Below are 24,667 nucleotides of genomic sequence, written 5' to 3'. Positions count from 1 at the left end.
CTGTGCAGACCTAATGTAGACAGTGTCCTTTGTATTTTTGTGGGGTTTTCCCCTGAAGAACTCAGGGTTTTTTTTTAAAACCGCTGGAAGAGGAAACTGAAAAGTCCTTGTGCATTCTTTTTATCATGTTTACCATAACAAATGTTCTGGTTTGATGTTTTGACCAGAAAACAACCTGGAGAATGCGGACGCTAACATTAAGGTTCCACAAAATGCTACCCAGTTTCAACTGATAAACAAGAATTGCACTGCAAGGACCTAGAGATTCCCAGAGAGAATCTGCAAAAATCAAACATGCAAACATGTTGATTGTTCGATTAGCAATAAGACAAAATGACTCCAGTTCAACTAGCGTTGCTTCTGCCTCCTGATAAAGACTGTTCTGTGTGTGTAGAATGTTTCTCCATTGAACACAGAGTAACAACTGTTCAGAGTAGGGTCCCTGGAAGGAGAAAGTAAACCAAGCATCCTCTTCCAGCCACTTTTTGTAGAATGTATGTAGGAAGATGAATCATACAAATGGTCCAAGAGTTGTGAAAAAAAGTCCATCTGTGTTTCTGCCATGTTTATATTAACACAGAGATACACATATGAAAAACATACATTCTTACCGGAGTATTAACTTTCATCTGGGCTTCTAACTTGTTTCTCATTGTCTTCTCATTGAATTTGGCACTTCGTTTCACATAGACTCCGCCATGCTAGCATGTAAAAAAGACAATATATATAAAAATAATTCAGAATGTACAGTGTACTTTAATATTTTAGATTCAAAGAATTTAAAAATAACTACGGCTTTTTTCACTGACCTTTCAACCAGTTGAAACATTTACACTTGCAGGTCTGTAGCTGTAATGTGTTAAAGAGGAGTTGGTTGGCTTTTAATATCCTTTTGAAATATGCAAACAACTAAATGGGTTACTTTGTTGCTTGCCTTTCATCTCAAAGAGAAAATCCTGTATTTAGGAAACTTCATTAAGTGTGTTTGGCTAGATTTCATACCAAATCATCTGTCTTTAGGTTAAAGAATGTAACATTTACAACAAAAATTAAAAGTGTCCTCAAATCTAAGCATAGGAAACCTAGGTGTCGGCGCTAGCTGCACCCATACCTTGAAAAGCCTGATCTGGCCATGGTAGTACACACCATAGGCACATCCAGGTTAAGAGTACTGTAATACGATCTACATGGGGCTGCCCAGAAGAGCGTTTGGAAACTTCAAGTGGTTCAAAGGTCAGACCTCACAACCTCTGAGAATGCTTGCCATAGATGTGGGCGAAACATTAGGAGAGAATGATTTTGGAACATGGCCATACAGCTCAGAAAACTCACAACAACCCAGAGTTTTGGGCCATAAAAGCCTTCAACAATACAAAGGTAAAACTCTTATAAATGGACTATTGTTTGAGCCTACAATTCAACAGGTTTGGGGCACACAGCTCCCCCCCCCCCCAATATGATAGAACATAAACTGTATGAGAAATTCAATATTTTATGCCTAAGAAAGGAGCATAAGATAAGGATATCAAGAGAAGTTACTTTTCTGTTGTTAATGGAGTTAAAATTTTATGACATGTCATTTATTGCTCTGTGCTTATTGTCCTCATGAGACCAATAAGGCAAGTGACCTTTGCCTGCATATCCTTCAATGCCATCTTAACTGACAACATCTCAGGCAGAATGTAGCTTTATGACTCTTAACGGACCTCATTACACTAGAGCAGTGGTTCTCAACTGGTAGGTCCCCAAATGTTTTGTCCTTCAACTCCCTGAAATCCTAACAGCAGGTAAAGTGGCTGGGATTTCTGGGAGTTGTAGGCCAAAACACTTGTGGACCCACAGGTTGAGAAATACTGCACTAGAGAATGAATCCACTTAAAATCCGGTTTTTATCTCCTGCAGAATTCTGGGCTTTGTAGTTTAGGGAGGAGCCTTTAACAGCCTCACTAAACTACAAACCCCAGAATTCTGCAAGAGGCAGAAAATGGATTCAAAGTGGATCCATTCTCTAGTGTGATGAAATACAACATCTTCGCCTTTTTTTTCTCTTTGGTTTTTTTTAAATATTTCTCCAATGAAGAAGCCATGAAGTTTTGAAAGCTTACATAATATATGCTATCCTTTGGAATTGGTCCACATTTGAATCTCCTTTGTGGAGAGAAAAAGCAGGATATAAATGGACATAATAATAATAATAATAATAATAATAATAATAATAATAATAATGGTTTTGGGGTTTTGCTGTATTTTGCTGCCTGGCCAGCCCCTGAACATATGTGCAGGATGCTTCCCCATCATCTGCACAGGATCGGTGGGTAGAAGAATAGCTAGGAAACCGGGCAAAGTTTGATGCAAAGTTGGAATCGAATGGAGCGTCTGGAGAAGATTAAAAGGGCAGCAAGGACTATCTAATTATCAGCATAGCTCATTTCCCAGTAAGAAATTATTTTTAAATTTCCTCAGGGGGACTTACCCATAGAAATCAATGATGAAATGCTGAATTTTATTTTGAACGGAAACATCACCCTCTCCCCCCCCCCCCCATGACAAAACTTTCAGAAACACCCCATAAGAGCCCCACTGGGCACTCAGAAGGTGATCTTAGCTGTGGGAGAATTTCAGGGGGGGGGGGGGAGAGAAAACAGAGAGAGGAGAGAAGAAATGGTAAAAAGCAACTTGGACAGAGGCAGTCTGCCTTGAACTGTTTCGTAAGCGCTGGTCATTTGTTCTTTCTAATCCCAACTGAATAAATCCTATGGTTTCAGAGTGAAAGCTGTAAAGTCCCTACAGAGATAGGCAGCAATGGTCTGGATGTGGGGATGAGTTGGATGAAGGCTTATTACATGAAACTGAATCCTGTGGAGATGTGCATAAGGTATGGACTTTGGAAACTTTGGCCGTCCTGTATGGTGTTGCATTTCCTCTGAAGGAACAGGTATGCTATTGGAGGAATTCAAGACTCATCATTCTCCATGGAGTCTCAAGGAATCTTTAAGGCAAGGAAGCCAAAGCATCAGCTTCAGCTAGTTTACCAACAGTGTCCTCTCCAAGAATGGGATAGTGACTTATATATTGGCATATCTGGATCAATATAGCACATTCTGCATGGTACAGAAGCAGCAGCTGTTTTAGGATGCACAAATATTGAAAGATAATGAAGTATTTTATCAAACACACAGTGAGACCTTGGTATCTGGTGTGGTTTTGGTTCCAGGACATTGTCTTTGTGAATATCATACTTTGTTTGAGATATACTTTGTTCTATCATTTTGAATATTGTATATTCAAAATGTATATTCAAAGCATATATTTTGAATACACCTTTTAGACATTATTTTATGATAAACAGCCTATAAATGATAGTAAATAGTCAATAAGGGAAGCAGATCAGAGCTGGCATTCTGTTGATATATGTGGGTGTAACTGGGGGTTATGTCTGCAAGAGCATTTGCACACCCTGCAGAAGAAAGCACCTCCTCTGCCCTTATTCAAGCACCTGCTACTACTAATGGGCTACAGGAAGGGAAATCCAAAACAGTCCTGAAAAAAACTCAATTACAAAAATTGTTACAAGACCAAGAGGGGGCACAGGACAAGCAACAGATGTGGGGCATAATGAAACAGAGTAATGACCAAGGGGCAATGAAAGGAGATACAGTACAGAAGGGTCTACCATAGCTTCGGGATATTGTTTGTACCTTGGTCAGCCAGGTCCAAGGGAAGCACGTAAGTAAGGTATCTGTTCCTTAGCAAATGTTATTTGGAAACATGCTGCCTCTCACGTACAGCCATAGTAACTACTAGCCAATAATGGCTTTAACCTCCGTGAATATATCTAATTCCTTTTGAAGCCATCTAAGCTCACTACCTGCTTCATGCTGAGAAGCTATTTTTAAATTTATCAGAAAACCAATTGAGAACTACTCACAGAAGTCAACAAAGACACCCAAGATTTCAATGTGTATGGGACTGGACAATTATGTATATAATACATTTGCTCAAAAGAGAGGGAGTACTCCCAAAAAAGGACAAGGTGGATTGAGAATTTTCAGTGAAAACAAAGCATTGACTATACAAGGGATGGGGGAGAAAACATGGCTGGACAGGAGTGGAACACAGTAGCTAAAACTCTGAAAAGTATCAGTTTACATTGCAACAATTTTGTTGCACATCTCCACTTGCAATCAAATGGGATACAAATATGAACAAAATCTTTACCTTTCAGAGATTGTTTTGCTAATCCTACATAACCACATGATCAAAGAGAAAAAGGAATATTTCCTTCAGAATGCTAATTGGGTTTGCAGCATATAATTAATTTAAATTCAGACTGCCAATCTTTAATCAGTTTCACAATCCTACTCTGTTTCCCCAAAAATAAGACATACTTGTAAAATAAGCCATAGCAGGATTTCTAAGTATTTGCACAATATAAGCCACACCCCAAAAATAAAACAAACCAATAGGCATGGCTATGCAGCGTACAAGGTCGGCTCCCCAGTCAGGTCCTGGTCATTCTGTGCATGCTGCAAACTGAGGCATAGAGGGAGACGTAGAAACTGAAACTGACTCCTCAGTGAAGTGAGGAGCAGGACGCTCTGCTTGAGGCAGTGTGTGTCCTCGGGGGAAGAAGTAAAGCTGTGGCTCCCATTTGACTCAGCACTGTGGGTCTCTCTCCTCCAACACTAACCAGCAACAGTCTGTGGGTCTCTCTCACCCCCCACAAATACCAGTAAAGCTGCTTCTTCCCAGCACTGATCAGTAACTCTGTGGATCTCTCCCCCCCACCCCAAACATTAGCCTCTGTTTAAAAGTCTCCAAAGAAGGAGCCTCCACCACATTCCAGGGCAGAGAGTTCCACTGCTGAACAGCCCTCACAGTTAGGAAGTTCTTCCTAATGTTCAGGTGAAATGTTCTTTCCTATAGTTTGAAGCCCTTGTTTCACATCCTAGTATCCAGGGCAACAGGAAAAAAAAGCTTGCTCCCTCCTCCCTATGACTTTCCTTCACATATTTATACATGGCCCTCATCATGTCTCCTCTCAGCCTTCTCTTCTTCAGGCTAAATATGCCCAGTCGCTCCTCATAGGGCTTGTTCTCCAGATCAAGGGATCCTTGATCCTCCTCTGGACATATCCCAGCTTGTCAACATATCCCTTCAATTGTGGTGCCCAGAATTGGACACAATGTGATTCCAGGTGTGGTCTGACCAAGGCAGAATAGAGGGGTAGCATGACTTCCCTGGATGTAAACACCAGACTCCTACTGATGCAGGCCAAAATCCCATTGGCTTGTTTAGCCGTCACATGACATTGTTGGCTCATGTTTAACTTGTTGTCCATTTTCCTGTGAACATTAAAATTTTATGCCATAATATGTTTTCAAAAAACAATCAGTATTTTTTAGTTCTAAAATATTCTCTTGCCTATGATTTAAGGACCTGTTTTGTAGACCAAACAAAAACAAACATGCACAAAATAGCTCAGATATGTTTACTACGACATTTCCCTGGCTTGTACTGGCCTTTCTGCATATTCAGAATATATGCATATTCCACAACAGGATGTTTATCGGAGGTAGGAAACATGCATTCCATCAGAATTCTGCAAGTAATTGTCATTGGAAAGTCCAGAGTGTGAATGACATCACTAACACAGCATCAACAGGAAGAAGAGGAAGTGCTTCGTGTTTGGCAGGATTGAACGTGACATGGAAAATAATAATTTTAAAAAACCCATTAGTGGGAATTGTGGATGTTGTACATCCTTTTTCAATACTGTAATAACTTTTTCTTCAATAACCTTTAGGTGTCATTATTCAGATTACTAACTGTGGCACTGAATTATTCAGGCAGTCATAAATTTCCCCTATTTGCTACTCTCTTGGCTGCATGGAAAGCATCCAAATGTTTTTCACAATCACGTGCCCTAAAGGAAAACCTAGCCTTGATTCATATAAGCCCATGCCAAAGGCAGGGCTCAACTGACCACTATTCAGGAAGCCAACTTCGGGGTGGGGGTGGGGGCAGATTACCTTGAGCACCTGGGAGGAATAAACAGAAGAAACTCTCAAAGGTCAATTAGTAAAACTATTTTCTGAAGCTGCTAAGATATAGGGAAAAAACTTCTCGTCAATGTCACATAATAACGTAAGTTGGCCATCAATCACTATTCCTCTTGGCAGAGGGTTATCAACCACTTATTGATGAGTAGGCCAAATCTGGAACTTCTGGAAAATCTGAAAAATATGGTGCTGAATTGGATAGGTCCTTGGTCTGATCTAGCAGTGGTTTTATTAGGACCTTCATTTGATTCTATTCATGCAATAGCTTCTCTATGGCTGCAACAAGGAGGACAGCATGGCCTCAGACACAACCAGGTGCTTCAAAAACTACAAGATATTCTTAGAACTGGGGAGCTGTGTGGTTTCCGGGCTGTATGGCCATGTTTGAGCAGCATTTTCTCCTGGGTTGTTTCAGCTGTATTTGTGGCTAGCATCTTCAGAGGATCCATCTGAAGATGCCAGCCACAGATGCAAGCAAAACATCAGGACAAAATGCTGCTCGAACACAGCCATACAGCCCAGAAACCTCACAACTATCATATTCAATACTGGGTTTTAACTTTACTTTTGACAGCATTTCTTAAGACCTAAATGTATGTCATGTCTCTATTCTGACATTTGTTCATTTTTGGTGTTGGTCATCAACCATAATAACTGTAAATACTAATTAACAGCCATACAGCCCAGAAACCACACAATACCCTAGTGATTCCAGCCGTGAAAGCCTTCGGCAATACACTGAACATATTCCTAGAAATTTTGCCGGAATCTAACATACACCAATATATACATTGACTCATATCTTGTTCCCGTCTCCAAATAAAGTAAGTCCATTGGATTCCCATGAAACCTGTTAAGTATCAGGGAAATCAATGCAGCTTGTACCACATCAAAATGCAACTTACAGAAAGTTACACAACCTTCCATCTGCTAGGTAAACAACCACAATGGCTGACACATAGTACACATGCAGCAACTGCCTATGTTGGCTGCACACCAGTTTTCTTCAGCATATTGTGGATAACAGTGGTTCACCCCAGTTTTTTTTTAAGGTTTGCAAAAGCATTACTAAATAAAAAGAGCTCTTCCACTGCAGAGACAGCTGCCAAGAGGAGTAATGTAAACTATCTTTCATGTGGCCACTGTTTTGCATGTAGTAGCTCTGATTTCAACATTATGATGCTCAAGTGGAGGTTGCCGGAGTGGAAAATCTTCCATGTAGGAAGGATAATATGAGCAAATTGCTTACACATGGATCAGATGGATGATGCAGACAGACCATTAACAGGAGCTGCCAGAAATTTGTTCCAACAACAAACACTTCCACATAATCAGTACTGAGTATCCACTGCATGATACTGTACTGTTAAATGGCTCTTAGTATAGAGGTTTCACACATTAAAGTAGGAAAAGTGTTATTTTGAGTACTAGAAATAGCTTCAATGGTATTACATCCATGAGAGACCAGATACTCCCATATCTAACTTGACCTACAATGGAGACCTATATGAAATGAATGGGTTAAAGTTCAGCAGTGTATGACAAGGATGGGAAAGATTGATCTGCTAGGCTAGTGGTTCTCAACCTGTGGGTCTCCAGATGTTTTGGCCTTCAACTCCCAGGGCCCTTCCATACAGCTTTATATATATCCCAGAATATCAAGGCAGAAAATCCCACATTATCTGAGTATAGACTCAGATACCCTAGTTCAAAACAGATATTGTGGGATTTTCTGTCATGATATTCTGGGATACAGGGCTGTGTAAATGGGCCCCCAGAAATCCTAACAGCTGTTAAACTGGCTGGGATTTCTGGGAGCTGTAGGCCAAACACCTGGGGACCTACAGGATGAGAACCACTGTACTAGGCCCTGCTGAATTTAGGAAGGAGACTTATTTTAATATGAATTTTCTCTATGACAGAGACAAGGAACCAGAATCTATTTACTTTTACTATAGGCAGGCATTTTTGAATTATGTTTGGGAGCTTTACCTTTTAGAATGGCTAAAGACAGTGTGTATTCATGGTATTACAGTGATAGTATAAGAATCTATTTTACTCATATTAACAGAATCGCGGATATAAACATGTAGGAAACAATATTGGCTGTAAGTTTTAATTAACTAAATGCAAACTTTCAGATATATGACTACAGTGCAATCCTGGAGCCCTTCCAGACAGGCCCTTTATCCCAGGATCTGATCCCAGGTTTTCTGTTTATCCCAGATTATTTGGCAGTGCAGAAAACCTGGGATCAGATCCTGGGATATAGAGCCTGTCTAGAAGGCCCCTAAAGACACTTATTGGAAAGTTAGTCCCATCAAATTCAACAAGGTTGAGTCAAATGGGAGTTATTCCCTGGATTTCTCTCTTCTAACCTCTTTCCTAGATGTAAACCATTGGATTTAATATGATTTACTTCTAAGCAAATATAATCAACATTGCACTTTAAAGCATTTTTCAGAGGAGTGCCTACATTAGACTTTTGAAGCAAAGTAACAAGAAATTTATGGGGCATCTTAAGAATCAATAAATACATTAAGGCACAAGATTTGGAGGACTATAGTCAAGTTAATCAGGAATATGACATGATGTGTCATGCCATATTACAAGCACATTTGTTGGGAGCCACGGTGGTGCAATGGGTTAAATCCTTGTGCCGGCTGAACAGTCAAACTAAAGGTTGGTGGTTCGAATCTGCGAGATGGGGTGAGCTCCCATCTGTCAGTCCCAGCTTCCCATGCGGGGAAATGAGAGAAACCTCCCACAGGATGGTAACATATCCAGGCGCCCCTTGGGCAACATCTCTGCAGACTGCCAATTCTCTCACACCAGAAGTGACTTGCAGTTATCTCAAGTCACTTCTGACACACACACACACACACAAAAGCACATTTGGTTGGTAGGTTGAGTGGGAAGTAACTGTAAAAAAAGTTTCTGTATTTCTTTTTTTTTGCAACAATGTATTTCATTATTATTGATCTCATGTCATCCCATGAGCAAATACTTGTGAATTAGTTCTCAAAGTAGCTGTGCTGTCGCACATATTAACAGTAGCCATGTTAATTTCTTGCAGCATAAGAAGTCTAATATACATTAATATATCTCTTTATTTACTTGTTAAAGTGGACTTAAACCCATGAATGTTTAAGTTATAACAAATGGATTCTTCTTTGAAGTTACTCTTCAGCATGTGGGACACAGGCACATCTATTCTGTTCAAGCAGCTGTCCTACGTTCACAGATTTTCAGTTGGTAACAATGGTAAACTAGGCAAAAAGCCAAAGGCATTCAAATAAAATCACCCTCTAGGAAATAAAAGAAACATTTCCACATATTACTATCTTGCTACAGTTCTTTACTTGCATGGTTTTACTAAAGGTAATGGTGTTGTGACAAAAATAAGAAATTCAGCCATTGTTTGAAGTCATATGGGAACAGATTTTAAAACTACCTGAGAAAAATACCACCCGTACAAAGGAAGCCATTTTAGCCCATCTTTCAAAACGTATCGAACATGTCCAAGAGCATTTTGTCTGATGGCCAACATGTCTGCTACAATCCAGTCAACTGCAAAGTCAACAGAAGAAATATGAAAAGTCAATATTGTTATGTTTCATATCTTTTTTCAAGATTTTTTTCTAATGATAAAATCACACACTGACAATGAAGCTCTTTGAAATGCAGGAGAAGCTGCTTCCTTTTTCAGTATTTTAATGTCATCTTCTCCTTAATTTTTCAGCTTTCAAGTTTTATATGTTTTACAATATTGAACACCCTTTATCTTACTGCCACACATAATATATCCATACTTTTGAGGATAAGACTTGGACATCCAATACATATGGAAACCACCGAGGAAGTCTGAACTGAGCTAAAATTGATGTTGGTCCACAATCAATGTGAAGTCACAGATATTAAAGTCTTATTGTTAACCACACCCAACCCTTTAATTACAGAACTCAGGCCTTGATTGAGATATATTTTCTGTGCAAGGAAGTTTATTATGTCTACAAGGCAGATGCTCTATATATTACACATTTCAGACATTACAATGTTTGGACTGTAATCTATGACGGTTTTGCTGAGTAGGAAGTGCTTCTAACTTCAAAGTTAGCTTCCAAAAGCTCCTGGAGATTAGAGACATCTTGTCGGGAAACAAAGCAAAGAAAAGCACCACTCCTTATATGTAAGCAAACTGCATACAAACCTGTACACTGGTGGTTTGATATATATATCACATTCTCTTTAGTTTTTGGCAAATCACCATATATAAATATCTAGAAGAGAAAAAAAGATATGCAGTTAGCTGAATGATATAAATGTTTTATATAAACTCTAACACTTATCCAAGGGGGAAAAATAACAAGTGTTATTTTAACAGACTAATTAGAGATGGAAAGCAGGAAGATAAATTACTCTCTAATCATTCCAGTGACACTGTACTGGTCAGTATAATTATCTATTAACACAAGATCAATTTGAACCTAAATAGCTAAAGGAATGCACAGTTTAAATGATTTTGGTTGCTCTGAGTTTTCCGGGCTCTCCTGACGTTTCAGCCACTTCTATGGCAGGCATCCTCAGAGGTTGAGGGTTCTTTTGGAAACTAGGCAAGTAGGGTTTATATATATGTGGAATGTCCAAGGTGAGAGAAAGAACTCTTTGTCTGCTTGAGGCAAGTGTGAATGTTGCAATTAATCACCTTGATTAGGATTGCAAAGCCTTGCAGCTTCAAGGTCTTGTTGATTCCTGCCTGAGGGAATCCTTTATTGGGAGATGTTAGCTGGCCCTGATTGTTTCATGTCTGGAATTTTCCTGTTTTCTGAGTGTTGTTCTTTATTTGCCATTCTGATTTTAGAGGGTCTTTTTAAATACTGGTAGCTAGATTATGTTTATTTTCATGGCTTCCTCCTTTCTGTTGAAATTGTCCACATGCTTGTGGATTTCAATGATGTCCCTGTGTTGTCTGCTATAGATGTGGGCAAAACATCAGAAGAGAATGCTTCTGGAATATGGCCATATCTAGTGATTCTGGACATGAAAGCTTTCAATAACACATTTAAATGATTTGTTTATTCGATAAAAATAAACCCTTCCATTATAGGAAATTAGGGTGAAAAAAGCCCAACCCTAATTGCAATAGTATGGCATATCCGTAGTAATGTTATATGCAAAAACATGATATAGTCCTTTCTGTTACGTATGCGCATATCCACACTTTCACCTCAAAAAAGTGGGCAAAATTTAGGTAAACAGATATGTATAAGCTTTAAAGTTAGCTTGTAGACACCGGCTTGTCACTGGAGCAACAACAACAATAATAAAAATGATTTATTTGTATTCAGCCACCATCTCCCTGAAGGGTCTCGCAGCGGCTCACAGAAAGCGCTCAATAGTGCAACAATATACAATACAACAAAATACAAAAAGATAAAAATAACAGTAAAATCACCCAACAATTTTACTTAAACAACAATTTTTTTCCATGTCAGGAGCGACTTGAGAAACTGCAAGTCACTTCTGGTGTGAGAGAATTGGTCGTCTGCAAGGACGATGCTCAGGGGATGCGTGGATGTTTTGATGTTTTACCATCCTTGTGGGAGGCTTCTCTCATGGGGAGCTGGCGCTGACAGAGGGAGCTCAACCATGCTCTCCCCAAATTTGAACTCCTGACCTGTTGGTCTTCAGTCCTGCTAGCACAAGGTTTTAACCCATTGCGCCACTGGGGGCTCCTTTAAACAAAAAGTAAAAGCCCAATTAATTTAAAAGATATTATAATCATTAGCTCTATTGTGTAGTATGTCTGACCCGATCAGACTTTTACAGCTACACTCATCTTTTTAAAATCACACAGGACCTGCATTACACATCAACAAAGCAGTTTTTTTAAACTATGTACATGTGTGCTTGCCGTATTGGTTTATACCCAATCACACCTAAATGACCACCTGGTTCAGGTAACTACCACCAACCTTCCACTCTACCATTATTCCCCCTTGATTCCATTATGAGCCCAATAAGGGAGTCAAGCTGCACATTTTAGAAACCTGGTTCTTCTCCCAAATGGCAGAGGAAACTGTAGGGTTTTTAAAGCCTTAAAGCCCTCAAGCCGCAAATGGGAGTGTTTTCACCTTGGAGGGAGAGGAACACTGAGTGCTCCAACAGAGCTAACATCAAGGTTATTATTTCGCTTGGAGGGTTCAGCCAGGCCAATGTAATGTGTTGCTTTTCCACCCAGATAAGTGTCTTGCCACTTTAGCAGTTCAATCTTTTAGGAGGCATCCTGCAAATGTGACTGGGCAGAGTGTACCGGCATCATATTTACTGTCCATTAAGCTGAAACAGCTTAGTGTTTTGTGTGAACACAGCTCTGGAATTACACTGATAAATCTGGGAGAATCGAACAGGCCTTAAGTAAAGACTGTGCTTCCAACTGTGAAATCCCTTTGTGTAAACGAAAAACCCTTTTCAGTTTTTGTTGCTAATCATGTTGTGGGAGTAGCTCACACAGGAGACTGAAGTTGGGTGTTTAAAGATAACTATATTGTCCAGATATGTAAAAGATTTGTTCCATTTTGAACATGATTTACATAGGTGCACTGACTGCTAAACAGCTGTTGCAGGCCTTTTGTGTTGTCACTCTGAGTGGAAAAGTTTGTGAATGCCAAAGAAGGGGGAAAAACTGGAGGGCGTTAGGCTTAAATTCATGAATGAAGGGAAAGGGATGAAAGCACTTGGAAGTACATAACTGATCAGGACAACAGGATGCAGAGGCCTTTGACCTCTAGATCACCAGTTTCATTCAAGCCTAGTCAATGGAGGGACCATCTGACATCCGTTTGGTGCCTCATTGAACAGAGGCTGAAACATCTGTCCATTGGCAGCCACACTAAAATGAGCAGCTGATTCTAACCACGTTTTCCTAAATACATTTGCTCATCTGCAAATCTTATTTATGTTGACTGACCCTCTAAATTGGTATGTTTAAAAACTACAAATGTTTAGCACCTGCTATTATCTGATTTATCAAGGGTGGTAGGGCTGAATATAAATATATATAACGTATATACTTGGGTATAAGCCAACCCAAATATAAGCCAAGGCATCTAATTTTATCAGAAAAAAAACTGGAAAAACGTGTTGACTCGAGTATAAGGTGAGGGTGGGAAATGCAGCAGCTACTGGTAGATTTCAAAATAAAAATAGATACCAATAAAATTACATTAATTGAGGCATCAGTAGGTTACATGTTTTTGAATATTTACATAAAACTGTAATTTAAGATAAGACTGTCCAACTCTGATTAAATCATTATTCTAATCTTCTTCAATGTAAATGTGCTTACATATCCTTCCAATAATAATATAGAGAGTAAAATAATGTAATAAAAATAATAATAGCGTAAATAATGGAAATGTAATAATCACGGTAATAGAGTAAAATAATGTAGATGCAATAATAATGAATAGAGTACAATAATAAATGAAATAATAATAACTACAGAGTAAGATATTAAATAACTTTGATTTGTGTATAAGCTGTGAGGGGCTTTTTCAGCCTTAAAAAGGGCTGAAAAACTTGGCTTATACTCAAGTATATACGTTACTTCCAAGATTTAAACCTGGTGTATATATATGATATTTAGACCCATTCTATTATTGTATATGCTCGCGAATGAGTTGGCCACATGCAGAAGTCAAAGGAGGTTTAGGGACCAGAATTATGGACTTTGATATGGTCAGTGGGTAAGTCTAGGGTCATTCTGTAAAGAGGGGAAATATCTCAGAAAGCAAACTGCCTTTGGGTGCCACTGCCATTTCCTCACGCTTGCATTTAAAAAGGCCAAATGCAATGCCATGGTGAAGAGAGTAGAGGGGATCAGCCCTTTTATGTTCTCTCAGGATGACCTAGTGAGAAGCCGCAGTGCCCCAATGGGTTATACCCTTGTGATGGATGAACTGCTGACCCGATGGCTAGCGGTTCAAATCAGCTCCAGCTTCCCATGTGGGGACATGAAAGAAACCTCCCACAAGATGGCAACACATCCGGGTGTCCCCTGGGCAACATCCCTGCAGATGGCTAATTCTCTCATACCAGAAGAGACTTGCAGTTTCTCAAGTCACTTCTGACTTGAGTTTAAAAAAAGAATGGTCTACCACTCACCTTTCAGCATTTTACTCAGAAATGGTTCCCTTTTCGATAAAAGTTAAGCTACAGTGCTCACATTGACCCATGGAGAAGTCAACTCATGTAATTACTGATTTATTTGTGATACTTTAAATGTTAATTAGTTTATTATGCTGTATTGATAGCACTTAAAAACAACCACAAATTATGAGTATAGCAAAGAGATTGAAATGTGTGTGTGTGTGTGTAATGTTGTCATATGATCCTTGATGCATAAGAATTAGAATTATGTCACTTACAGATTTTTAAACTTAAAATCTTTGCAGTGTAATATAAAAATGCAGAATTTTCAGTCTTTTAACATTTACACTAACCACAACGGTGTTTGTGTCAGGATATGATGTGGTGGCCTTGAGGTGCCAAGTTTTAGAAGTTACTTTTAACAGTCAATTTGAGATACATCTAACAACAGTCACACAAAGTTCTTTGTTCAAAGGTTGATTGCAGACAGAAACTCATTGTTTTCCCCTTTTATGGGAGACTCTAATATCTCTTTATAATGTAGGCTTACATTCAATTGTTAGTTCCAACTGAAATAAGCCCACCTGTAATGTAAAACTAATTCAGTGTATATACTCTAGCAACTTGATTTATGTCATTATGTGAGGCATTGACCGTAGCCTAATCTCTTAGACAAGCCAACAGCACAAAGAAACATGTTAAAAAGTTGAAAATGAAGGGTAACGTTTACAGATAGTAGAGGCATGCAGGCCTATCTGGACAGATAGCTTTGAATGTTTGAGCAATGCACGACGAAGTAGTGATTCATGCTGGCAATGCAACGCCTTTTAACTCCAGGCTAAATACTTCAGTCATTCCTGAAAATGGGGAAAAGGACTGAAGAGAAAGGGAACTTTGCCACCTCGTCCTTGACTCTGGGACTCCTTCACCACAACTGCATAAATTGCCACTTTTTAGGATGAAAGGCCAGTAGCAGGCCCCAGCAGGTTCTCCAGCTGGACTGGGAAGGATTATATCAATGAGGTCTCTACGGGAGAGATCCTGTCACTGTGGGAGATGATATCCAAGAGGGATTGCCCCTTTGGGAGTGGCAGTGAGGCAAGGGCTTGTCATCCTGCTGCTTTGTGGAAACCATCCCAAAATTGTTTCCAAATAACACTATGTAACAAAATTTGAAAATTTTCTGTTCCTGGCTTTAAAGTGTTATTTCCTGTTTAACTGTGTTACTTTGAAAGTAGTTGTTATATTCCAGAAACCTTCGTTTTTGTGGATGCCTCAAACTATGTTGAATTGGTTTACACTGCAATAACACTACATTAAAAAATTGAACAGTTTTCTGTTCTTTGTTTGAAAAGTGTTATTTTCAGTTTAATTTTGAGGTACTTACTTTGAAAGTATACTCCAGAAACTTAGTTTTTGTGGCTGCCACAAACTATGCTGCATTGACTGAAACTCTATGAGATATTCTTTGAAAAACTATTGCAAAATGTGCTGGAGGATGTCCCACAAAAACAAAGGTTTTTCAGTTTAATACACTTTTCCAAGTTTTTATGACAGAACCATTTAGGAAATGACATTTATAACCCAGGAACAAAAATTGTGTTACACAGTGTAATCTGGATAACCATGGCATCAATCCCCTGGGTTGAAAATGCTGCTGCTAATACTAAGTTGGTGAATGTTTCAAGCCCTGCCAGTCAAGACATGATCCTGGATAAACATGCTGGACTGCTATGTATTGCACAGGCCTGGCTGGAAGAGGCAGCAGGGATGAGGATGAGGGTAATCTCCTCCAGCTTTGACTATCAGGTTCCCCTGTTCAGCAGCAGGTGAGACCTGAGAAGGTGGAGCTGCAGTGGTCTGTCTAACACCCCCCTGATGTCGGACCAGGCACCCTATCTCTCATACTACAGTCTTTGATTATGTATTGTGGAAGGCTTTCATGGTCAGAATCACTGGGTTGTTGTAGGTTTTTCGGGTTGTATGGCCATGTTCTAGAAAAAGCTTTTGATTATGTCTATTTGAAAATAGGCAGCAGGGGTAAATAAGGAATTTTCTTTATGTTTTGCTCACCCTACTGCTTAACAGTCTACCTGCATAAGGGGGTAGTATTGGCTTGTGATGCTCGGGGACTTCACATTTGCCAGCAAGACCATGGGCCTGTTCCAAATGATATCTGGAACTACTCATGCTGCTGGGCATACTGTATACATTTTTTTCTGTACAGGGGATGGGGATGTGATGGTCTGGAAATGGAGGAGCTCTCTGTTGCTCCTTTGTCATGGACAAATCACTTCTTGGTCAAGTTTAAACTTCCTGGGACTCTGTACAAATGGGGGACCCATTAAGATGGTTTGTCCCAAGAGGTTTAAGGATCTGGGTAGCTCTTGGGGAGTTTCCTCTTGCCTTGGAAGGAAGGAAGACTTGGTTGATCTCTAGAATGGAGAAATGAGCAGAGTAGTAGACACAACAGGTTCTACATGTTCCATCTCTGAGTAGAGCTAAACCAGGGTGGTTTTCTAAGGAGACGGCAGCAATAAAATTAAGGAGATGGAGACTAGAGCAATCCTAGTAAAAACCTCAGAGTAAATCCAACCAAAAACAGTCCTAGGAGGGTAATGAGAGAGACTACTTTTGGGTGCCATCATCACAGAACCATCCAGTGTAGCAATTCTGAGTGATCAGGGAATTGCCACAATCTGACCCATAGGAGATTTTAAGTCAGTCAACAGATCAGGGTGAATAATTTCCCTTCCACTTCACAAGTAAAATAGTCCAGATTCTCTCAGAGGGACCATCCAGGCAGGGACCATAATACGGGAGCTCCCACAATTTTACCAGAAGCATCCAAGCGACATCTCCGGTAAAACCAAATTAATTTGAGACAAAGCAGGAAACCCAAATTAATTTGATACTGCATTAAACCCGGATCTTATGGAATATGGGACCTGTGGGAACTGAGCCCTAAGTAGTGCTAGGACTACGGAATGGGTCGGTCCACACAGCTCAATTCACTTCTTCGGCCCAGTGGACTCGGAAAAGTGAAGAGAAAATCCACCCCCTCCCCAAAACCTTTAAAATAAAAGAAAAACTTACCTGGTTGTCATTATGCTTTTTGGCATGCTTTTTGGAACATACAATTGTAGTGCTAAGGGGAGGGAGAATCGCTCCCTCTGGTCTCTTAGTGCTACACTGGTACCTTCCAAAAGCATGCCGAAAGCATAATGGTGGCTGGGTAAGTTCTTTTATTTTAGAGCTATTTTGGGTCTCCTCCCAAAAGGTACAGGGAGAGCATCTAGACACTCCTCTGGGAAAGCGCAAGTTTTGGGAGGAGGTGTGCAGACTTTAACCCGCACTGAAGCAGGTGTTTTAAACCCTCTTCGGTATGGGTTAAAGTGCTGTCTGGAAGTGGCCTGACTTGGATGCCAAGTCTTTCCTGGATAGGCATTCTTAAAGAATGATGCTAGGGGATCTCTGTTTGACTCCTTTGCCGTTGGCTTATGGAGTGTTTCAGGGCTTAATGAGTAGTATTCCTTATGCTATTTAACATATACATGAAACTGCTGAGCAATGTTGACTGGAGTTTGAGGATCAGTAACACCAGCTCTATTACTCAAGTCCACCTAAAATCAAAGAATCTCTTCCTGTGCTAAACCAGGACCTGGAAGCTGTAATGCACTGGATGCGTGAATAAATTGAAGCTTAAGCCAGCAAAAATAGAGGTGGTCCTGGTTAGTTGAAAAATAGATCTGAGAACAGGTATGCAGCCAGTGTTAGGAAAGGTTCTGCCCCACCAAAAATGCAGGCTTTCAGTTTGGGGCACTCCTACATTCAGACTGGAGGCCCAGGTTTCAGCAATGACCTTTGCGCAGTTAAAGCTTGTGCTCCAACTACAGCGAAGAATCGGGAGAAGTCGGATATGAACATGTTAACACATGCCATGCTTATTTCCTGTTTCAATTATTTTAATATGCTTTATATGGGGCTGCTTTCAAAGAAGTATTCAGAAACTTCAAAGAGGTGTAGCAGATTAGTAACTAGGGCTGGCTACAGAGCACTACACTTGCCTTATTGCAACAGTTGGATTGGGCACAACTCAGTGCTGATTGTGACCTATAAAACCTCATACAGTTGAGTCCAGGCTATCTGAGGGATTGTATCTGCCTTAATGATCCTCTGCGCCCCTTCTCTGTCCCATCAGAGCCCCCAGACTTATTTAGAGGGAACAAAGGAGAGGGCCCTTTTGGTGGTTGCTCCAAGACTCTGGAACTCCTTCCCTAGAAAGACCATGATGGCCCCTTCCTTGCTCTCCTTCCACTGGCAAATTTATGGCATCAGGAAGCTAAAGGGGGTGGGGTTGTTGTAGGTTTTTTGGGCACTCTCTCCTGACTTTTCGCCTGTATCTATGGCAGACATCCTCAGAGGTTGTGAGGTCTGCCACAGATGCAGGCAAAACATCAGGATAGACGACTGTATAGTGTTATTCCATCTTGACTGTCATGGCAACATCCTGTGGAATCCTGGGGCATTTTAGAGAGGGATATGAATAAATCTCAGCCAGAGTTTGCCTCTATAAACAGCCCTCTACTTCACTAGGATTAAGGGCACTGGTTCCTTACAAAAGTAGAGAATCAAGAACAGCTGAGAGAACACCTCTAGGAATCTTTATGTCCTCCAGCACAAATCCGGTAGGAACTGATCTTAGGATTGAACTGGAAGACATAGAGCACTGGTTATCAACCAGTGGGTCCCCAGGTGTTTTGGCCTACAACTCTCAGAAATCCCAGCCAGTTCACCAGATGTTAGGATTTCTGGGAATTGAAGGCCAAAACATCTGGGGACTCAGAGGTTGAGAACCACTAACATAGAGAATCCTAGAGAGGACACTTCAATCCTATCAGCAGAAGGCAGCCCACAAATGTGCAAGTGCCACTGAATTGTACAAATGCAAGGATCCCATGAGATGGAACCATAGCAGTTAGTGTGGAATAACAGAGCCATCACTGTTTTGAGTTCCAATCCCATCTCAGCCAGATCCACTGGGTGGCCTTGGGGTAGCCTCACTCTCAGTCCTCCTGAACTGGGTCACCGTATCTACGCCACATAAACTCAAAGCCCATGGGCCAAAGATAGCCTGCCATGACATTTTATGTGGCCCCAAAGGCTCTGAACTACAATTCCTGTGTTAGAGCTGACGGGAGTTGCAATACAGTAACACCTAGAGATGGCCTTGGTTTTCTTTAGTCAGGAGAGCAGAGTTTGGATTTAGATGGAGGACCTGTGTATATGATGCCTGACTTTAAAATCTCCTTTAACCTTTCCCCAGTCTCAGAGCCACAAGTGCTGTTGGGTTGCAATTCCCATTATCCCCAGTCCTCAGGTTGGATAATCAAAAGGGATGGGATTTGTCATTTAATAACATCTGGTGAACCAAGTTGACTAAAAGCTAAAAGGCACTGACCATTTTTTGGGAAAAAAAATCATAGTTGGTCTTCTGTCTCCACAGATTTTCCATCTATGGCAGTGGTTCTCAACCTGTGGGTCCCCAGGTGTTTTGGCTTACAACTCCCAGAAATCCCTGCCAGTTTACCAGTTGTTAGGATTTCTGGGAGTTGAAGGCCAAAACATCTGGGGACCCACAGGTTGAGAACCACTGATCTATGGAGTCAATGTCCCTTTGAAGGCAATTCACTACAAGGTTGATGTGGAGTTCAATGAAAATGAATTTGACACCCCTGATCTACAGCATATTATTAATCCAGTTTAGCACCACTCCAACTGCCTTGGCTCAAGGTATGGGATCCTGGGAGTTGTAGTTTTGCAAGGTCTTTTAGCTTTTCTCCCAAAGAGTGCTGGTACCTTACTAAAAAACAAACTCCACAATCTCATAGCATTGAGCCATTACAGTTAAAGTGATGTCAAACTGCATTCCTTCTAGAGCAGTGGTTCTCAAACTATGAAGCCCCAGATGTTTTGCCTTCAACTCCCAGCTGGTAAACTGGTTGGGATTTCTGGGAGTTGCAGCATATTTGAAACTATAACTCCTGGGATGCCATAGCACTGAGTAGTAGTGGTGGTGGTGTCAAAGTGCATTCATTCTACAGTGTAGCTGTACCTGGGTCAAAATGAAGGTGCAAAACATGTAGAGGGCAGAATGCTTCCATAGCGTTGACCCATAGCAAACCAAGTGGGGTCAAAGTGCATTCATTCCACAGTGTGGGTGCCTAAAAACCACAAACAATATGATTGCATTAAGTGGTGAGAGTTATAGCGGTATCAAACTGCAAGCATTCTACGGTGTATTGTCAAAGGCGTTCATGGCCAGAATCACTGGGTCGTGTGAGTTTCCTGGGCTGTATGGCCATGTTCCAGAAGCATTCTCTCCTGAAGTTTTGCCCATATCTGTGGCAGGCATCTTCAGAGGTTGAGAGGTCTGTTGGAAACCAGGCAAGTGGGGTTTATACATCTGTGGAGTGTCCAGGGTGGGAGAAAGAACTCTTGTCTGCTTGAGGCAAGTGTGAATGTTGTAACTGGCCAGCTTGATTAGCACTGAATGGCCTTGCAGCTTCAAAGCCTGGCTGCTTCCTGCCTGAGGGAATCCTTTGTTGGGAGGTGCCAGCTGGCCCTGTTTGAGGCAAGTGTGGATGTTGCAATTGGTCACCTCACTTGCTTGGTTTCCAACAGACTTCTCAACCTCAGAGGATGCCTGCCATAGATGTGGGTGAAACGTCAGGAGAGAATGCTTCTGGAACAGGCTGAAAAACTCACTTCCCACAACGCGGCTTCCCCCAGAGTCAAGTGGAAGTGCACAACAGGTGGAGGGGCAGCATGTTTCCGACCACAAAATATTGTTTTATCTGGTTTTATATTTAAATTAACTGTTTTAATTGTATTTTATGTCGTTAAAGTTGAGACGCCTGCGGGCTGAGTGGGGCGGTATAGGAATATAGTAAGCAAATAAATAAATAAACAAATGCTATGATGCCATAGCACTGAAGTACAGCAGTGAATAGTGGTATCAAAGTGCATTCATTCTACAGTGTAGCTGCAGCAGGGTGGAAAGGAAGGTGCAGAGCACATGGAGGGAAGGAGGCATGGCAAACCAAGTGGAGCCCAAGTGCATCAATTCCACAGTGTGGCTGCATGGGGGCCAAGAGGAAGGTGGCTAAACACGTGGAGGGCTGCATGTTTCCAACCTCAAAGCTCCATGGTCCCACAGTATGGAGTAGAGGTGTCAAAGTGCCTGTGTTGGAGGCGGCGGCGCTGGTGTACCTGGACTCCGGTGTAGTTCTCGAAGAAGAAGAGCACCATGCTCTGGTAGAGGGTGTAGAGGCGGTCGTCGACGCGGTGGTACAGGCGGGCGGGGAGGAGGAGGGCGGCCAGGAGGCGCCAGGCCCCCCAGGCCAGCACGTAGGTGGGCGCGGCGCCCAGCATCATCGCCGCGGGAAGCACGTAGCGCATGGAGTACGTGTGCAGCACCAGCGAGAGCAGCATCCTCCCGTCGCCTTCTCGCGCTCTCCTTCTCTCTCTCTCTCGCTCAGGCGCCGCGGCTCATGCTCAGCCTTCCCGCCGCGTGGCCCAAGGGCAGCCCAGGCAGCAGCATGGGAAGAAGCCCGTCCACCCGCGAGCAACGCTGCTCCTGTCGCCGCTTCCCCAAAGTCTTCAGACAAGGAAGGCTTCCCAGGAGGCTCCTCCTCCTCGCGCGGCAGCAGCGGCGGGGAAAGCGACTTCCGGGGCCGGGCAGAGGGCGCGCCAGCCAATGGGATGCCTCCTCCGTTTTGGAAGCTTTAAAGGCGCCAAGCACAGCTGCTTCCCTCAATGGCAGGGCTGCACAAGGACACCGTGGGACCTTCCCCACAGCCCTGTCAAGGCAGAAAACCCCACAACTGGGATATATGGCACTCTGGGTCCTTCCACACAGCCCTATTTCCTAGAATATCAAGACAGAAAATCCCACATGATGTGGAATCAGATAACCCAGGGCCCTCCCCCACAGCCCTATATTTCAGAATATCAAGGCAGAAAATCACACAATATCTGCTTTGAACTAGGCTACCTGAGTCCACACTCAGAAAATGTGGGATTTTCTGCCTTGATCCTGTGTGGAAGGTTGGCCCCTTCCACACAACTGAATACAATCCCACATTATCTGCTTTGAACTGGGATATATGGCACTGGGGACTGTAGGGCCTTCCCCACAGCCCTATATCCCAGCATGTCAAGGCAGAAAATCCCACATTATCTGAATGTGGACTCGGATAGCCCAGGACCCTTCCACACAGCCCTGTATCCCAGAATATCAAGGTAGAAAACCCCACAATATCTGCTTTGAACTGGGTTATTGGAGTCAACACTGCCATATATCCCAGTTCAAAGCAGATAGTGTGGGATTTTCTGCCTCGATCTTCTGGGATATAGAGCTGAATAAAATCACACATTATCTGCTTTGAACTGGGATATATGGCAGTGAGGACTATAGGCCCCTCCACACAGCACTATATCCCAGTATATCAAGGCAGAAAATCCCACAATATCTGCTGAGAACTCAAATATATGGCACTGTGGACTATGAGTCTATCCACAAAACGCTATTTCCTAGAATATCAAGGCAGAAAATCCCACATTATCTGAATGTGGATTCGGATAGCCCAGGACCCTTCCCCACAGCCCTATATCCCAGAATATCAAGGTTGAAAACCCCACAATATCTGCTTTGAACTGGGTTATTGGAGGCAACACTGCCATGTATCCCAGTTCAAAGCAGATAGTGTGGGCTTTTCTGCCTCGATATTCTGGGATATAGGGCTGAATAAAACCACACATTATCTGCTTTGAACTGGGATATATGGCAGTGAGGACTATAGGCCCCTCCACACAGCACTATATCCCAGTATATCAAGGCAGAAAATCTCACAATATCTGCCTTGAACTGAGTTATCTGAGTCTACACTCAGATAATGTGAGTTGCCTAAGGGCTGAGAAAAGAGGTATATAAATGAAGTAAGTAAATAAATAAATATTTTTTCTGCCTTGATATCCTGGGATATCGGGCTGGCCCCTTCCACACAACTGAATAAAATCCCACATTATCTGCTTTGAACTGTGATATATGGCACTGTGGATTGTGGGTCCGTCCACAAAGCGCTATTTCCTAGAATATCAAGGCAGAAAATCCTACATTATCTGAATGTGGACTCGGATAACCCAGGACCTTTCCACACAGCCCTATATCCCAGAATATTAGGGCAGAAAATCCCACATTATCTGAGTGTGGGCTTAGATAACCCAGTTCAAAGCAGACATTGTGGGATTTTCTGCCTTGATATTCTGGGATATAGGGCTGTGTGAAAGAACCCACGTCGCCAATAGAAGAACTACATCTTGTGGAGTTTTGTTTGTTTTTGTAAATTTTTTGTAATTGACTTTCAGAGAGAAAGAAAAACATACAATGCCATAAGACACAAAGAAGAAAAGACATACACAAACAGGGGGCCCTTCCACACAGCTATATAACCCAGAATGTCAAGGCAGAAGAACACACAGCGTCTGCTTTGAACTGGGTAATCTGAATCCACACTGTGGCATATCCCAGTTCAAAGCATATATTGTGGGAATTTATTCAACTGTGTGGAAGGGATCTAGGACTCGGGGCGATGGGCTCAAATTACAGGAAAGAAGATTCTACCTGAACATTAGGAAGAACTTCCTGACTGTAAGAGCTGTTCAGTAGTGGAACTCTCTGCCTCGGAGTGTGGTAGAAGCTCCTTCCATTGAGGCTTTTACACAGATTCTGGATGGCCACCTGCTATAGGTGCTTTGATTGTGCTTTCCTGCATGGCAGTGGGTAGGACTAGATGGCGTACGTGGTCTCCTTCAACTCTATTGTTCTATGAGGCTCCAGCATTCTTTGGCAGACAAAGCTAAAGGCCTTATATACTGTAACTACCAATGCCAGGATTCCACAACATTGAGCCAAGGCGGTTAAAGTGGTTATAGCGTTAATTCTTCAGTGTACTGCATGGTGACAAATTGGGATTTTGGATCCCCCCCCCCCCCCCAGATCTTTTTCAGTACCTGTATTTGCAGATATGAAAATAATCCAATTCAGGTTGAGTCTACCTTACCTGAAACACATATGGCCAGAAGTGTTTGGGATATTAGGGTTTTTATAGATTTTGCAACACATGTATTTGGATGTGTGTAGACAATGAGATGTCTTGGCGTCAGACCCAGGTTTAAACATGACATTCCTGTATGTTTCATATACAGCTTATACACTTAGCCTGAAGATAATTTCATACATATATTTTTTTTAATACTGGCAGTCCTCAAGTTACGAAAAAAGGGTTCTCTAGGTTTGTTCTTAAGTTGAATGTAGAAGGGATAACATCCCTGTGGAGTTTGTTTTGCTCTCTGTGCCCCTGTTGAGAAGATTTCACCTCATTTTCTGCCCC

General features: G+C 41.7%; 1 protein-coding gene across 1 annotated transcript in view; it reads right to left on the bottom strand.

Moving 5' to 3' along the window:
* The window catches only part of AGPAT5 (1-acylglycerol-3-phosphate O-acyltransferase 5), a 35,870-nt gene extending 13,955 nt beyond the window's left edge, over positions 1-21,915 (bottom strand). Inside the window, exons 1-4 of the mRNA XM_060788503.2 lie at positions 21,486-21,915; positions 10,273-10,342; positions 9,517-9,632; positions 612-701 (exon numbers count right to left, since the gene is read on the bottom strand). Of these exons, the coding sequence (XP_060644486.2) occupies positions 612-701; positions 9,517-9,632; positions 10,273-10,342; positions 21,486-21,707 (498 nt within the window). The 5' untranslated portion in view covers positions 21,708-21,915. The remainder of the gene's footprint in view (positions 1-611; positions 702-9,516; positions 9,633-10,272; positions 10,343-21,485) is intronic.
* Positions 21,916-24,667: the final 2,752 nt, after the last annotated feature.

Source organism: Anolis sagrei, chromosome 1 (assembly GCF_037176765.1).
Source record: "Anolis sagrei isolate rAnoSag1 chromosome 1, rAnoSag1.mat, whole genome shotgun sequence".
Taxonomy (NCBI): Eukaryota; Metazoa; Chordata; class Lepidosauria; order Squamata; family Dactyloidae; genus Anolis; species Anolis sagrei.
This window is presented reverse-complemented; position numbering and strand designations above follow the sequence as displayed.